At 41.4% G+C, this 16,990-nt stretch overlaps 3 protein-coding genes across 3 annotated transcripts; 2 read left to right on the top strand and 1 right to left on the bottom strand.

Moving 5' to 3' along the window:
* Positions 1-295: 295 nt before the first annotated feature.
* Positions 296-1,240, top strand: LOC146319571 (olfactory receptor 8G17-like). Its single transcript, XM_084730169.1, has one exon. It carries the CDS (start codon positions 296-298, stop codon positions 1,238-1,240), a length of 945 nt encoding a protein of 314 aa, XP_084586295.1.
* Positions 1,241-6,134: 4,894 nt separating this feature from the next.
* or6at1 (odorant receptor, family 6, subfamily AT, member 1) lies at positions 6,135-10,283 on the top strand. The gene is made up of 4 exons (XM_084730675.1): positions 6,135-6,177; positions 7,901-8,079; positions 8,169-8,831; positions 10,191-10,283. The coding sequence occupies exons 1-4, from the start codon at positions 6,135-6,137 to the stop codon at positions 10,281-10,283; spliced, it is 978 nt and encodes a 325-aa protein (XP_084586801.1).
* Positions 10,284-13,039: 2,756 nt separating this feature from the next.
* On the bottom strand, positions 13,040-14,524 carry LOC146319573 (olfactory receptor 52N2-like). The gene has a single exon (XM_084730166.1). The coding sequence runs from the start codon at positions 14,464-14,466 to the stop codon at positions 13,513-13,515; it is 954 nt and encodes a 317-aa protein (XP_084586292.1). The 5' UTR covers positions 14,467-14,524; the 3' UTR covers positions 13,040-13,512.
* Between the last annotated feature and the right edge of the window lie 2,466 nt (positions 14,525-16,990).

Consider the following 16,990-nt stretch of genomic DNA (forward strand, 5'->3'; position numbering starts at 1 on the left):
TTTTATTATTACAGGATAAGTATAATCTACGTAGCAATTATCTGGACCCTTTTTTTAAATAACGTTGTGTAACACTTCAGAGTACAGGTCATATGTCCTGTAGTTACTGTGTAATGAAATCTAACAAGAGGAGGAGTGTCTGTACTTTAAGATACAGCCCTGTAGTTATTATTACAAAAATCCAGATAATTGATTATACTTACTCTGTAATAACAGAATAGGTTTGAATCCGTTTATTTCATGACTGGTATTGATATTTTTGTCCCTCCTCTCCTCTGGTTTCACACCAGCTCAGATGGAAAACTATACGTACAACAGCCTCACTCTTCAGCTCGAGGGGTTAAAGATCACCAAGACTAACAAGTACCCATTCTTCATCTTCCTGCTTTTGGCCTACGTGTTCATCTTAATCGCCAACGTGGGCATTGTGGTGCTGATCTGGATGGAGAGAAGCCTCCACCAGCCCATGTACCTGCTCTTCTGTAACCTGTCGATCAATGACGTGATGGGAAACTCTCTCCTGGTCCCACGGGTGCTCGCGGACATCCTGGTGCCTCCCTCTGAGCGCCTCATTCATTACTACGAGTGTGTGATGCAAGCCTTCACTGCGAGCATGTTCGGCACCAACGCTCACACCGTGCTCATGATTATGGCGTTTGACAGATACGTGGCCATCTGTAACCCGCTGCGCTATTCAGCCATAATGACCAGCAGGATGGTGATGAAGCTGACGGTTTCTGCCTGGGGAGTGGCCTTTGTTCTGGTCGGGATTCTGCTCGGTCTGACCGTACGGCTGAACCGCTGCAGGACGATGATCATGAATCCTTACTGTGACAACGCCTCCTTGTTTAAACTCTCCTGTGAGAGTGTGTTCATTAATAATGTCTACGGCCTCACTTTCACTGTGGTTCTCTTCATAGGTTCTATAGGCAGCATGGTTCTCACCTACTGTAAAATCACAGCGGCCTGTCTGACCAGTAACAGCAAGTCTTTGAACAGTAAAGCCCTGAAGACGTGCAGCACTCACCTGTGTCTCTATCTGATCATGCTGGTCAGCGGGATGGTCCTCATCGCCCTCCATCGCTTCCCGCAGTACGCAGAGTACAGGAAGATCTCAGCCATTCTCTTTAACGTCGTTCCCGGCAGCCTCAACCCCGTTATCTACGGGCTGCAGTCCCACGAAATACACAAGTGTTTGACAAACATATTCCAACTTAGAAAAGTTGTGCCAGCGTTTTAATTCTAGAGCAGCGATTCCCAAAGTGTGGGCCGGGGCCCACTGGTGGGCCCTGAGAGGTCACGAAGTAAAAAGTTTCAATTTTATAAGTTTGAAATGAACATTAAATATTTAATTCTTTAAAAAGTAATCAGAAATAAGAAAACAAAGCCATGGGATTTATTTCTTCTTTGATCTGATCTAGTTGAACATATTTGGTGACCAGTCACGTGATCTTATATCCCATCATTGATCCGTGTTGATCAGAGTTGTGATTAAAAGTTTGGGTGGTTCTGAAGAAGATTTCTAGATTTCAAAGTGGGCCATGTCATTCTTAGGTTTGTTCTAGAGGTGTTCTTTTCTATTCCTACACTGTAAAAATCTTGTAGTTTGTTTTGTTGTTTTTAGTTTGTTTGTCTGTTAAAAATTTGACATTTTATTCATTTTCTTTGTATATATTTATCTATTTTGACATCATGTGATGTCATCTCTTTTTACTATTCTTTTATTTCTATGTATATTTAATGACACTTTTTTATCTTATTGTTCTTATGGAGGGTTGGGAGAGTTGCTATAAAAATGTTTTCTGATACAGTTACTAACTGCCTGTTTAAAAATGTAGTCAGTAACGTAATCCAAGAATCACAAGATTAAAGTAATGTAACTTCAGTACTTGCTGTTCATTTTGGATTACCTCAGTATGAAATATAGTGGAACTGTTTGGCCTATTTTAGTGTCTTTAGGACAATTATTTTCATTATTGATTAATATGTTGATTATGTTCTCAATTAATCGATTTGCTGTTTGGTCCATGAAATGTCTCAAAATGGTGAAACATTGTGATCAGAGATGTTATTGTTCATTTTACTGTCAGAGAGAAGTAAAGAAACCAGAAAATATTCACATTTGAGAAGCTGAAATGAGAGAGTTAATGAATTAATTAATTACCTTCTGTTGTTATTTTGCCTCCTGAATATCCTGCTCCTCCTTGGAAACACTGTTTTTAAAGGTGCTATATAAATAAAGTTATTATTATTAATGCCTCAAACTTTTACGTTGACTGAATTTGAGACAAGTTGAGGTAATTTTATTATGATGCAAAACAAATAAACTTTTCAGTTAAAATAAACGTGATATTAATTCAGTTGTACTAAAAAAAAACCAGAAAGTTAAGTAAGTTGAACCAACAACTGTTTAGTCACACTGATGGACTTTCAGAACTTATTTATATATATATAATTATTAGTTATTAACATTTATTAACTTTTAATGAACTAATTCAACACTAACCTTCATTACAGTTTGCAGTGTTTTCATCATGATTTTCATTATTCTCCATGAAATTAAGTTAATTAGTTAACTTAGGTTTGGGAGCAGGGTCACACCTCAACCACACCTGACAATCACCTGACAAGTCTACTTACACCTGGCCAACCCATCCAGCCCTGTTTGTCTCAGATCTCTCAACAGATCCTCTCAGACAGACTGTACTTTACAACAGCTTAAATGCATTTCCTTGACTTGTCACTGCTCTGCACCATCGTCTCAATAGACACTTTGTTGATTTCCTCATCAGTGGCTTCACACATGGTTTCCATCCCGGCATGGAAATACTTCCCAACACTTCTCACATCTGTTACAACCTCCAGTCCACTATTGCTGAACCTCACACTGTTGACGCCCTGCTGGCTAAGGAAGTAAAAGAGGGTTTCATGACGGGGCCATCTGACAGTCCCCCATTTCCAACATTCTGCATCAGTCCCATAGGTGCTGCAACTCAGAAATATTCAGGCAAAAAGAGGTTAATCGTTGATCCATCTTCACCACACAGCTCACACATTCCAAGCATCAACAGCATCATACCATGCCCAGATTTCTCCATGCAATACACTACTATTGACCACGCCATCACCCTCATCCATCTAGCAGGACGTGGAGCCTGGCTTTCCAAAGCTTCGCCCATTCACCCAGACTATTGGTGTTTTTTCAGTGTTTGCTGGAAAGGACATAATTACTTCTCAGTTCACCTCACCTTCGGATGCAGAAGCAGTCCTAAGATCTTTGACTCATTTTCAGAAGTCCTTTGTTGGATCTTGGTCAACAACCACAGACTCCCTCATGTACTACACCTCCTCGATGATTTTCTCATCGTCACTCCACCATCCTCATCACCTCGCCACGGGCTCACAACTCCCGTCAAAGTCTTTTCAGAACTTGGTGTTCCTCTTTCGAAAGAGGCCCCCAGAGTTTAGCTCTCTCGCCTAAGAGTCCCACTCTCCTTTATCTGCGCTCCACGAGCTTTACCCCATCATCATAGCCACCGTTCTTTGGGGGCACGAATGGTCACAAAGATCTATATTCATCCACTCCAATAACACAGCAGTCGTAGAGATCATAAACAAAGGGCGATCTCGCTCTCCCGTCATCATGCAGTTCATGTGCAGACTCACAATAATCTCAGCTCAACAACAGTTCATTCTCCAAGCAGTCCATGCTCCTGGTTACCACAACAGCATCGCTAACTCAGCGTCTCGCTTCTCTTTCCAGAAATTCAGACACTTGGCTCGGATGGCTCAGACTCGGATCTTCATCCCATATCAGTCCCACCGTTTTCAGCCATAATATTCAACTAGCTCTGCAGCTAGAAAACCTCACAAGTGCCTCACAAGAGGCCATTCTTAACAGCCTCACTCCCAACTTTCAAACTGTTTCAAAGCATATCAAGTCACCTACCAGATGTCATTTCCCTCTCTCAACTTCACATCCATCTGCAACTTCATCACCCACGCTCATTTCATCTTAAAAAGCTGGGATTCCACTATTCAGACCTACTTGGCAAGAATCAACTTCTTCTATAAAAAAGTCCTTTACCTGCCACCTCTCATTCACATCACCATGCTAGTCAAAGGATTGCACAAACAGGAACCCGCACTTCCTACCAGACGCTTACCACTCACTTCTGACCTTCTCAGCCTCTGCATCCACACTCTCCGTTCAGGCTACCTGTCCCCGATGGTTGACTTAATCCTTGAATCCATGTTCTTGCTGGCTTTCTTCGGGTTCTTGAGATGCTCTGAATTCACCCCAACTTCTTCTGTTTTCAACCCTTCTTATCATCCCAGCTTGTCTGATATAACCATACACACCTCCGACTCTCTCATATTTACACTCCGAACGAGCAAAACGGATCAACTGGGAATTTCCTTCCCCATCTACATTTTCTGCCTCAACTCCTACCTTAGCCCGTACGAGCCGCTGACAAAATCCATTAACTCCCGGTATGCTACCAACGCATTACCCCAAAACCAACTATTTCTCACCGAAACAGGAAAAATGGCCACTCGATTCTGGTTCTAGAAACATTTACAGTCCTCCACATTTCAGGCATTTCCTCTGAACATTATTCAAGCCATTCATTTCACATTGGCGCAGCCTCCACCGCAGCTGGAATGGGCATCTCAGACCAAACCATCCAGATCCTCGGCCGATGGTCTTCTCAGACATACTGCATCTATATCTGTAGCAACTTCATCTCCATCAAGCTCACATACAACTCAGCTCATCTAATTCTGACACTTTTGGGGAACTATAATCAACTCGGGTGGAAAACACAGAGGTGGAACCTCCACACTGAGTCTCACTCTGCCCAGCATCCATCGTCCCATCCGGACCAGCCTGGCTGACGACATCATCCATCCATCTTTGCCCCTCCCTCATTACATTCATTCATCTTCAACTTCTATCCCTCTGAACATTCACGAAAATTCTTAACTGCATCTTGTCGTGGTGTGATCCTTGCTAGTGAGTCATCTTAAAGACAAACAGCAGGTTTCCAAAGTGTTTTCTTCAAACTGTAAAAAAGAGTTTTAACTCCCACATAAGTGGAATCTCCCCTGTACTGGACAGATGCACCGAGTCAGAAGTCATGTGCAGTGATGGAAAAGGAGCAAAACAGTCACAGAAGCTGCCAACATGGGAAAAGGTGAGCTGGTGCCAATAAATACCTGTGACTGTTACAGAGTCACGTGACCCAGGAATGAATCCAGGCTTGATGTTTTTTTGTCTGGGGTAAAAGGGGCCACAGACATGTTTCCCCAGGGTCATGTGATGCCTCCTGACAGATAGCGGGTTCGGCCCGTAGGAGAACCACAAACAGGATCCTGGTGAAGCCTTTTTGGGCTGCATAAATAACATTTGACTAAACTTGACATTATGGCCAGCCTAAGCTAACCCTAAGTTTAACCTGACCTTAACCAGGCCGGGCTTCATCATCAGGACCACGAGGACCACTGGTCCTGATAAAGTTGGTGTTTATACCAGAATAAGTCCCCACAAGGTGACAAACACACTCACACAAGCAATTAAAGTAAAGAAGGAGCCTCTATAACGAATCTTTAATGAGGAGGAACAGACTGTTGTTACCACGGCAACAAAGACAATTATATTTCTTATGTTTTCTTCTCAGACGCCACAGAGGAAACTAAAAACGGGTCCCTTTGGTATTCTTTTACTATCCTGTGTACAATTTATATTTTTAATGAAACTGATGTAACTTTGTGTAATTAATGTTTGCTCTCACTATAATCTCTGTTATAATCAGCCGCTCCTGAAATGTGGACTGAGATGAAGTTCTGTCTTTTGTCTGTTTAAACCTGATGGAGCAGCTCAACGCCTGACTCACATTTTTCAGGTAAGACGATGATTTCTTTTCAAATGTTTCACATGCAGATATTTGCACAGTTAAAAAGGCTGAAATGAACAGAAGGTGACAGATGAAGTCACACATGAAGCTTTTTGTTTTTGTCTGCTGACAGCAGATTTGTCCTCCTCCACCTGTCTGTCCACCCGTCTGTCCGCCTGTCTGTCCACCCATCTGTCCACCTGTCTGTCCACCTGTCTGTCTGTGGGCTGAGGGGAGATGGAGCTTCTTCTGTTTGATGTTTCACCTGAACGCCCCGGAGGTCTGTGAGTGTTTCAGTGATTTTCATTCCAGTTTGATGTTGTGGTTCATTGTTCTGATGACGTCCAGTTCAGTCAAACTTCAATGTACCTTTTATTTATTTACATTTTATTTATTTGTTATTCCTTTATTTTCCAGTAACTGTTTTCCAGTGATTGAACAACACAAAAAAAATTTAAATAGTTCACCTGAATTTATGTCAGTGTTCAGTTATTATCCACTTATTTAATTTGATTTAGGGCTTGATATTAATAATGTAACTCTTATCTTACAGTTTCATAGCTGTAAATGTGTTTTCTTTGCATATTTGTAAATCATTCCTAAGAATTGGGACACAAACATATTTTGAGAGGGTTTGACTGTTTACTCCTCACATATGCTAAAAAACATATATTATAAAAGATCAAACTCTTTGCTATTAAATCTTGTATCAGGTCAACCTTTAAGTTGTTAATATTTTAATAAAATTTAATAACAAGGACATCTTACAGAGTTGACAAAATCTTTCATTTCATAGCACAGTCGAGAGGAGCAGACTGTTTTTTTTAAGATGCTAGAGTCAGAAGGATTTTTTTGAGCTGTTCGTAAACACACCAGAATGTCAAAAACCAAAGTTTTGGGTCAGTGAAACGTCCAGAGGACATAAGAATGAGAAGAAATAAGGAAATACAGGCAGAGAGCTGCAGGGTCTCTGCAGAGAGTCAGAGGTGAGGATTAACAGAGATTATGTTTTATTTTTACGATGGTGTTGCAGATTCTGCTGTTACATTTTTCTTCATTTTTAAACCATAATTCTTATTTAGCTCTCATTTAGACGAGTTACAGAGTTGACATGTTGCAGCTGAGACACATCTGACAGCAATATGATTTCATAAATTCCAAAAAAAAAAAATTTTCCTAGTGATTGAGCAGTTTTACCACATTTTTATAACCAGGAAACAGGAGCCCTTAGGGTGTAGCTAACCGTTTTTATGCCTGATTAAATCAGGGATTTTAAAGGACCAACATTTTTCTAAAAGTTCATTGTAATAAACACATTTTTATACCCATGTTATCAGTAGGTATTGTTAGTTTTAGATTTTGAAGGATTTTAACTCATTTGTAAAATGTTAAAAGTGTTGGTATTAATCATTTTCAAGTCTTTTTAATTTTTAGATTTTTCTTTTTTTTGGTTGTTGGACAATTTGTCCCATTTCTCAACAACAGGTGTATGATTCTGAAGTGTAATTTCGATGCATGTGTACACATACCTGTATTATTCTATGAGTACAGTTATTAATCAGGGGAAGCTGTATGCAGGCGTGTTTGAGGTGTTGGAGCTTGAAGGCATAATATTTTCCTCATAAACAGTGTATAAACTCATATCAACATAATCCCTTTCAATCATCACTGATCACCCTCCGTCAGAGTGTGCTGGTGTCTGTTTCTGCAGAGACCCTGCATCCACCACAGACTAGACCATAATTAGACCAGAGTCAATGTTCCACCAAGTGGTTCACTGGAGCTGCAGCCATGAGCAAACTGAAGGAGAGACACGCAACCTGCAGAAGATCCCAGTTCAAAATGTAATGTTGGTGAAAAGGAGGAAATATGAAAGCAGAATAAATTTCAGTGTTGATTTTCTTTAGGCTACAGTGGCTGTGAAAGTTCAGTTTCATGCACAACACATGACATGTGAAGGGAACCACAGTCTCTGACGGATCCTCTCACCTGATCTTTTCCAGATTCATACCTGCCCTTGTCGACCAATCACAGATCGAGCTCAGCTAATGGCACTGATGGCGTCACTTTCTTCATCATCCAGGGCCTCGCTAACCTCAGTGAGAAGAAACTGATCCTCTTCTTCACCCTGCTGCTGGGTTACATCGTCATCCTGGGAGGAAACAGTCTGATCATCTTCGTGGTAAAAATCAAACCGTCGGTCACCCGTATGGCCTCAGTCTGACACAGATGGAATCATCGTAATCGCTGTCGCTGTTTTTTCTCATGCAGGCCTTGAATGATCCGAAGCTCGCCTCTCCCATGTATTTCTTCCTCTACAACCTCTCATTCGTGGACATCGTCTACACCACCACCACCATCCCCAAAATGCTGTCAGGCTTCCTGGCAGAAATGAACACCATATCTGTCCCGGGCTGCTTCCTTCAGATGCATTTCTTCATTCAGCTTGGCGTTACCGCCTACGCCATCCTGACTGTCATGGCGTACGACCGCTATGTGGCCATCTGCAACCCTCTGCGCTACACTGCAGTCATGAGCCGGACTGTCCAGCTGCTCCTCATCGCGGGAGCCTGGAGTTTCGCCATCTTCTGCACACTGCCGGCCACCTCCATGACCTGGGGGCGTCTTTACTGCGGCCCGAATGTGGTGAGGAACGGCTGGTGCGACCTGTCGTCTGTGAGGCGGCTGGTTTGTGGTGACACGTTCATTGATAACATTGTGTCAGTGTCCTTCGCCATTGTGGCTCTTCTGACTACAGGAGTCCTCATCCTCGCCTCCTACGTGCTGATTGGCATTTCAGTGTCAAGGATGGGCGTCGCTCAAAGGCTGAAGGCCTTTGGGACGTGTGCCGCCCACCTGACCGTGGTGTCCATCTCTTATGGCTCGGCCTCGTTTGTCTACATCTCCTACCGAGTGGGAAACTTTTCACCAGAGGTATGAGACTAATCATCAGGCTTTAATATCTACCTGTGTTTTAGAACACGTTAGGTTCTGTGTCCACCAAAGCTCACAAGAGCGCCTTGGGGAGATGGCGCTTCATCAGCTGAGACCGTATATCTGCAGAAGTAACAGACGAGTTAGAAACCCACTTATACAACAATGAAATATGGCCTTTACTATGACAGTTCTCAGAGAATATCAGAAAAAGGTGGCGGAGTTAATAACTGAAGCAGTTTCTTTCCTGTAAGTATTTGAAAAAGTGACTATTCAAAATATCATATTTAACACAGTTTTTCAAACAACATCAAGTTTTCACTTTGAAACATGTCTCCTATTTTAGTGGTCCAGAGACAGACCCCTTGGTCCATTTGACTTGGTTTATTATCATCGGACCGTTGGAACCAGAAACCAACCCAAACCTAGTACATGTCTCACACATGTTCACCAAAAATTATGTTTAAGGCCCTTTGCTCAGCAGCAGAGAGGAGTTTGAAGGTTTACTTTTTATCTTGGAAGCAGCAGTTTGACAAAATACATGCAAGGGAAATAAAAATCCAAACTGATGTGAAAACATTCAGTGAAACACTGACTGAAATGAAACCAAACTCGTGACCAGTGATCACTGATTTCTGTCTTTGCATTTTTATGACCTAAAATCTTCTTTTTGTCTTTTTATGTCATGTCATGCCTCATCAGGGACAGCAGATTCAGCTAGAAAGTCTACATGCATCACATCTGTATCATGTTAGTGTAACCTGCCGCAATGTTTCTTGCATTGTCAAAATAATCTAATAAGTGGCTGATAATAAAAAAGTATGTAGAATCCCAATGAGGAAACTTGGTCACAAGATGTGGTTCAAAGGTTCAGAAAGACAAAAAGTAGAGCCGAGTTTATAGGTGAAGTGTATGTATATGATAAACATTGTGCCTGGTAAACACCAGCATGTTGTCATTGTGAGCATGTTAGCATGCTAATGCTAACATTAAGCTCAAAGCAGCCCCTCAGAGCTGCTGGCATGGCTGTAAACACTAATTTTCACACCTAACAAATCAAACACATGCTTGATTAGTGCACATCTGTGCAAACTATGACACTGTAGGTAACCGTGTACCGTCATTTTTGTAGGTGTCCCTGTAGTGTTATGTTTAAAGGTGATGTCAAAGTCAGGTGACGCAGTATAAAGAGGAAGAAACTTTCACCCAGGAGGGTCGGCTGCTGTCCTTTTATAACGCAGACCGAACTGTTTGTCAACCTCATCATCCTCAGTTAACCTTCATTCTGTTTTAGGATCGAATCATTGTGTCGGTGCTGTTCTCCGCTCTGACTCCTTTTCTGAACCCGATCATCTACAGTCTGAGGAACAAGGAGCTGCGAGACTCCATCAGAAGAACTGTGAGCAGGTTCAGACGCGCTGCTGTGACGGCCACAAAGGACATAACACCTAACGGGTAACAACTGGACAGAGAATAAAAAAACTGCACATCCAGGGGTCTTTAAAAACATGACTGTCTTGCACAAAAACATATTTAATTTATTGTACACTGTGCCAATCTTATGGTATATTTGCTCAGCTGTTAACTTTGTTAGATTCAAAGTCAAGGGTCACATTGAACCTTGAAATAAATGTTCTTTAAAAAAAAGAAAAGAAAAAGAATCTCTGCAAATATGTCTAAATTCATTTGCCCAGTGTTGTGTTACGTACATCTTATGGTTGTGCCAAGAACGTCCTATCAAGATACAACCTGTTTACCCTAAACAACATTAGGGCTTAAGAATGGGTTGGACCAACTGGTCTTTGTTAACCCTGTTCCTAACTTCCAAGTCGGTCTTTGTTAACACCAGGCTTTAAAATGGACTTCATGTTGGTTGCGACAACCAAACTTAAAGCTTAAGGTGTGTAGCCGCCTTGATCCCCCTGTGAGTTCTTCCAGCACAGACGTACAGATTCAGCTCTCAGACTGCATGCAGCACTTTTATGATGACACTGGAACACAATACCAGTAATCAGATTACACAACATGTGCATCTGGCTGCCCAGCTCCTCCAGTTCATTCTGTTTAAACAGGCAGAGTTCTTCCTCTCTGTCTGGGCAGCACCTTACTGCAGGAAAACAGGAGAGATGCAATCAGGAAAACAAGCAGCAGCTGAGCCAATCAGCTCACCTGACACTACTCTCGTGATCCATCCCCCGCCACGCCTCTCCCCCCTGCAGCTGACTGCTAACCACACCCACTATGTAACATTTCTGCATTAAAATGTCAAAAAGCACCACAACTTTGTTATTTATTTTGTTCACTTGTGTACTTGCATTATCCTAAATGTTTCAAACAATGCTCAAACCAGATAACCAGATCTGTAATTTATTCGAGATAACCACGTGTTTCCTACCAGCTGCAAGTGGCTATAACTGTTTGGAAAACAGGATATGTCAGAGAGTGAGGGAGGAAGTTTCAGGTTACAGAAATCTGAAAACATGAACAAATAAAATGATAAAATAGGTGAGACACTGTGTAATAATAACACCAACAGTTGTAAGGAGAATGCTTCACATTGATAATATAAAAATGAGGACTGATGCATTTAAACATTTTTTGTTAAATATTAGAGTCCTGCACCTGGTCAGGTAACTGCAAAAACATGTAACAGGTAAAAAATCTGTTGCAGCTTTGATGGTTGCAGGTAAAAAATAAATGAGAACAGTATTATAATACATACAATATAATACTGTGCTTTTTCCCTGAATCAGAAATGATGCAGTATTTTTAAAATCCACTGATACAGTAATATTAAGCTTAATGGTTTTATTGTGAAAGCCTGCAACAACCTTTGACCCCACATCCTGCCAAACAGTGAGACATCACTGTTTGATCTGGCAGTGATGAAGGCTGGCTGACAGCTCAAACTCATGTTATAAAGGCAGAAATAGATTTTCTTTTCTTTTTTTTGATGCACTCAAAGACGTTGAGAATAAAGTTGTCAGTGACTTTGCTGCTTTTAAAAAGATTCATAAAATATGAGGTTTTGATAGCCGAACACAAGGCTCATCAGGTTTGCAGAACTGTTCCTGTGCAGAACTTTGAAGCACATTATTCAAACAAGTAAGTGACCACATTTTGTAAAAACTTATCTTTGTTCCTCATTTTAAAAGACAAACAATGTAAGATATATTAAAACAAAGCTTTTATTAGTGTCCTGCAGGTTATTTAATACTTTAAATAAATTATTGTATTGAATAAAATAATATTTTCCTACAACCAAACACAATCAGTTCAAGTGTATGTGACATATTATGAAAAACAAATGTGTCAATGTATAAATATGAGAAAGTAAGACATAATAATAGAAAAATAAGTTTCATCAGTCGGTCTTATGGTCACATCAAGTCAAGTCGATTTTTTTTTTTTACAAAGCCCAAATTCACAGTTTACAATCTGATCTTCTGCTGCTGAGCATTTTCCAAAAGTACAGGGCTGAACATTTCTGATTGGTTTAGGTACTCTCAGCATTTTTTAAAATCTGCAGCTGCAAACCTGTTTGTTTTTTAAGATCATGTTGTAGTCATGCAGAAAAATTCTGTTTAAAATCAGCCATCTCTTTTTGAGTTGTGTAATCTTTGTGGATCTTCAGACTGTGATGGAAACAGATGACAACCTGTTAGTTCGTTGCAAAGTAGCTGCTGGGACTAAAAGTTCTGCTGACTTGAAAAGTGGAAATGTGGCTTTTGACTGTAAAGCAGCATTACAGTTTGTCAAAACCACAAATGTCACTTCACTGAAGCGTCTGTCGAAAGGATTCTTATCGTCTGTACATTTCAAAGTGGCCAGCAGCCAAACGTTCTGTGCAAACTGCAGCTTTCCTTCGATATGTGTGAATATTCTTTATCTATGAGTAGATACATAAAGAATACATAAATACATAAAGAATACATAAAAAAAATTCAGAGATGCATAAAAAATAGAGCACAGTGGCTGATCTCAGAGCAGTGGGATTAAAGTTGTCTTGGTGGCAGTGAATGTACAGTTTGTTGAATAAATACTGCAGAAAAAGTCAAAGAAGTTTGTGTGTTTTGTTCCCCAGCTGCTGGGTAACAGGAAGAAGAGTCTACAGGACTGAATCAGAGCAGAGTGAGCTGATCTCATGCTGCTCCACCTCTACATCACAAAATGTGGATAAAATTCATTTTCAATGCCTTTTTACTGGGTACAAGTCTAAATAAGAACTTGATGTGAGGTTTGATCAGATGCAGCTGGGATGCAAGACACAGACAGCCGTGAGATGTGTGAGTGAAAAACACGCCTGACTTCTCTGTGGTCGAGACAAGAGGGGTAGACATTTATTCTGGCAGGGAAAACTCACCCGAAAGACCCTTTAAACGGGAACAATGAAGGAAACCTCAGGAGGGGCCACAGAGGAGGGACGGACAGACATGAGAGAGATCAGGAAAATCACATTTAGATTTTGATGAAAAAATTCCAATTTAAAAACATTAAGGAATATAAAATATATGATACATAACACACATACAATAACTCAAATTCCACATAATCACTAATAAAAAGCTTTGCTGAGAACAAATTTATACATGAAACTCTAAAAGTGTTCATGTTGAGGAGAAACTGAAGGAATGAAGGATGAGGTTTTGTTTTTTGGTTGTTTGTGTATTTTTAGGAGTCGTTAATGGAAACTTTTCACATCCATGACTTTATTCTTGTGAAACACACTGATGATCTTCTGTTTGAGCTCTTTACACTGCAGCCCGTAAATGATGGGGTTCAGGGCAGGAGGGATGACGTGGAACAGGATGGACGCCACTTTGCCGCTCTCCGCCCACTCAGGGCGACGGTGCATGATCATAGGAGTGAAGGATGCGACCAACATGATCAAGTACACGGCCAGGTGGGTGGCGCAGGTCTGCAGCGCCCGGCTGTTCAGCACCTTGTTCTTACCGCTCAAACACACCATGGCGACCTTCAGGTAGGTGAGCGTGATGCTGCCGAGGGAGGAGCCCAGAATGACCACGGCGCTGCCGAGGCCGTAGATGTGATTGATTAGAAGATTCTGGCAGGAGAGTTTGAACAGGGAGGCGTTGTCACAGAACGGGTTGATGATAAACCGCCTGCAGCGAGTCAGGCGGATGGTGAGACCGAGGAGGACGGCGACAAAGATGAAGGCCATCATCCAGGCGCCCACCGACAGCTTCACCACCATCCTGTTGGTCATGATGGTGGCGTATCGCAGAGGGTTGCAGATGGCCACGTACCGATCAAAAGCCATGATCATGAGCACCGAGTGAGAGGTGCCGGCGTGGAAATGAGCAGCGAAGGCCTGAACGACACAGTCAATGTAGTGGACGTAACGCTCTGTGATCGGAGTGAAAATGTTACTGAGCAGGCGAGGAGTGACGGTCGTCGCCCCAAAAACATCGTTGATACTCATGTTGCAGAAGAGCAGGTACATGGGCTCATGGAGGCTCCTCTCCATGAAGATCAGGACCACCAGGCCGATGTTGGACACCACGATGAAGATGTAGATGAGGAGGAGGAGGATGAAGGCAGGAATGGAGGACTGGGGGGTGACTTTTAACCCCTCAATGGATATAATGTCCATATTGACTGTGTGGTTGTCCATCCTGCAGAGGGAGGAGCCTGGAGACGACAGAGAATTCAATCAACACTGGTTTCATGATCACGGCACGTCACAGTGACAGCTGCTCTGTGAGCAAAAGTTAAAAACTGAAGACATGAAAAAAGATTTCATTGCACACATGTGGATGTAAACCTCTGAATATCCCTCAGCTTTGAGCCCTTTCACATCTGCCTTGTTTGCTCCAGACTTTTCAGTTTAATCTGAGCTAAAATTGCCTCGACCTGGATCAGATTGAGCCATGGTTTTAGAGCACCTCCAGGTTTGCTATCTAAACGACATATAATCTGGGCACAAAGTAAAGGGCAGGGTGCAAACAGATTGTATTTAATGATAGTCCGTGTTCCCTTTAAGAGCCAGGCGTGTCTCTGGTGCATCGCTTGGACTGACTGACCAGCTTGTGAATCAGACACTGTGATTAATGCAGGGACATGACACAACAGAATGATCATTATGCTTCACAGATGAATGAAATAGATGACATAGTATGACTGCAGTGACATTACTCTGCAAGAAAAACTCCATGCATGTAAAAAAAAACCCAACAGAATAAAATCATAAAATGCCTTTCACACCTATTATGTTTTTTTTGTTTGTTTGTTTTTTTCTCATCTCTTTAAATTTAAAAACTGGTCACCATTCACTTCCACTGTTTGGGAGATTCTGCAACACTGTTTTCCTGTGAAACTCCAGCAGAGTTTTGAGGACTAAAGAACTAAACCTGACCTTCAGTCGGTGTGAATGTGAGTAGATAATGACTGAATTTCATTTTTGGGTGAACTATCCCTTTAATTAGCCACAGAAATCAATGTCTGCTGTCTTTGTTTAATTTACCAGCCGTTTATATTAACTTTGATTTAATGTTTTCATCGTTATCATGTAATATTTGGTCATTCCAATGCCAGGACCCTTACAGAATAATTTTATGAATTTCCCATGTTTTCCACATGTTCTCCACATGTTCTCCACATGTTCTCCACATGTTCTGCACATGTGGCCACATGTGATCACACGTAAAAAACATGTTACCACATGTGGCATGTGTCTCACATATGAATATACATATTACACCATGACAATGTTCCAAAACCACGTTTCCCGTGTGCAAAGAACACGTTTAACATGTGAAAAACATGTTCCACATATTTCACATTTCACAGAATGATTTTAAAAGTGTTTTTTTCTGTGAGACTAAAGGCTCTTTGGTTTACACGAGTGATTTTGATCAGATCAGGTTAAAAATCAAAGAATAGATTCAAGTTCAAGCATATTTCAAATACAGATAAGTCAGAGCTAAAATTAGGCAGAAATCTTGGCTTTAGATTCAAAACACCACAGAACCTGCATCATTTTAGGAGAAGGACGTCATTTATATGTATGTATTTATTACTTTAGTATTATTATTATTATTTTTAATAATAATAATAATAAAATATTGTTCTCTGGGGGGAAAATCCTCACCTCTGTTTCCTGTCATTCTGTATAAAGACTAAACGATGTGTAACATTCATGTTCATCAGGTTGATCAGTGTCACTGACTCCTGCTGCTCCTCTCCTCCTCTCTCCTCCTCTCTCCTCCTCTCTCTCCTCTCTGCTGCTCCTCTCCTCCTCTCTCATCCTCTCTCCTCCTCTCTCCTCCTCTCTCATCCTCTCTCCTCCTCTCTCCTCCTCTCTCATCCTCTCTCCTCCTCTCTCCTCCTCTCTCTCCTCTCTCCTCCTCTCTCCTCCTCTCTGCTGCTCTCTCTCATCCTTCGCAATTATGATTATTCTGCGTAAAGTAATTCATTATTTAAAAGTACGGAAACTGGACTTAAAGTAAAAACGCCCCACAAAACAGCACAGTAACATTGGAATAAAGGGTTTTTGTATCATCTGACCACGTTTTCTCCCTCCTTCCTCACTGAGACAGATCATGTTTGCAGCTCTGCCTCCTGCACAGAATCAAAACTCTCTTCAGATTCTCCTGCACACTACAAACAGAAGGAGAGATTTACTTTTCCTCTTTAGATACATTTTGATCTTTGAGTTTTAGAAAGTTCCCCATAACATCATATTTCAAAAATATTTCACAGTGAGTTGTGACTGGATGCTTGAAATTTAAATGGTTTCAATTCAATAATGTCACTTTCACCATTTTTAATCTAAAGAAGAAAAATTTAAAACTTGAAAACTCCCAAAAAAATTTAAAAATCCATGTGTGTGTGTGTGTGTGTGAGAGAGAGAGAGAGAGAGAGAGAGAGAGAGAGAGAGAGAGAGAGGTTTACCTCTGTTAACAGGAACCTCCTCCGCTCAGACCACAGGTGGGCTGACAGACGTCTTTTATCAGCTGGCTGTGGCCCCTGAGGCCCCTCCACAGTCACCAGGCAACCGTTGATGTCAACTTGGAATCAACATCACCGTCAACTCTCTGTGTTTTCTTCTGTCTTTTTTAAACTGATGGGGATTATTAGTAGGATTAAAACAAATAATGATGCACAGTGAACACACAGCTGCTCATTCATTATCATCA

This window comes from Lutjanus erythropterus, chromosome 11 (assembly GCF_056507025.1).
Source record: "Lutjanus erythropterus isolate fLutEry1 chromosome 11, fLutEry1.hap2, whole genome shotgun sequence".
Lineage (NCBI taxonomy): Eukaryota > Metazoa > Chordata > Actinopteri > Lutjaniformes > Lutjanidae > Lutjanus > Lutjanus erythropterus.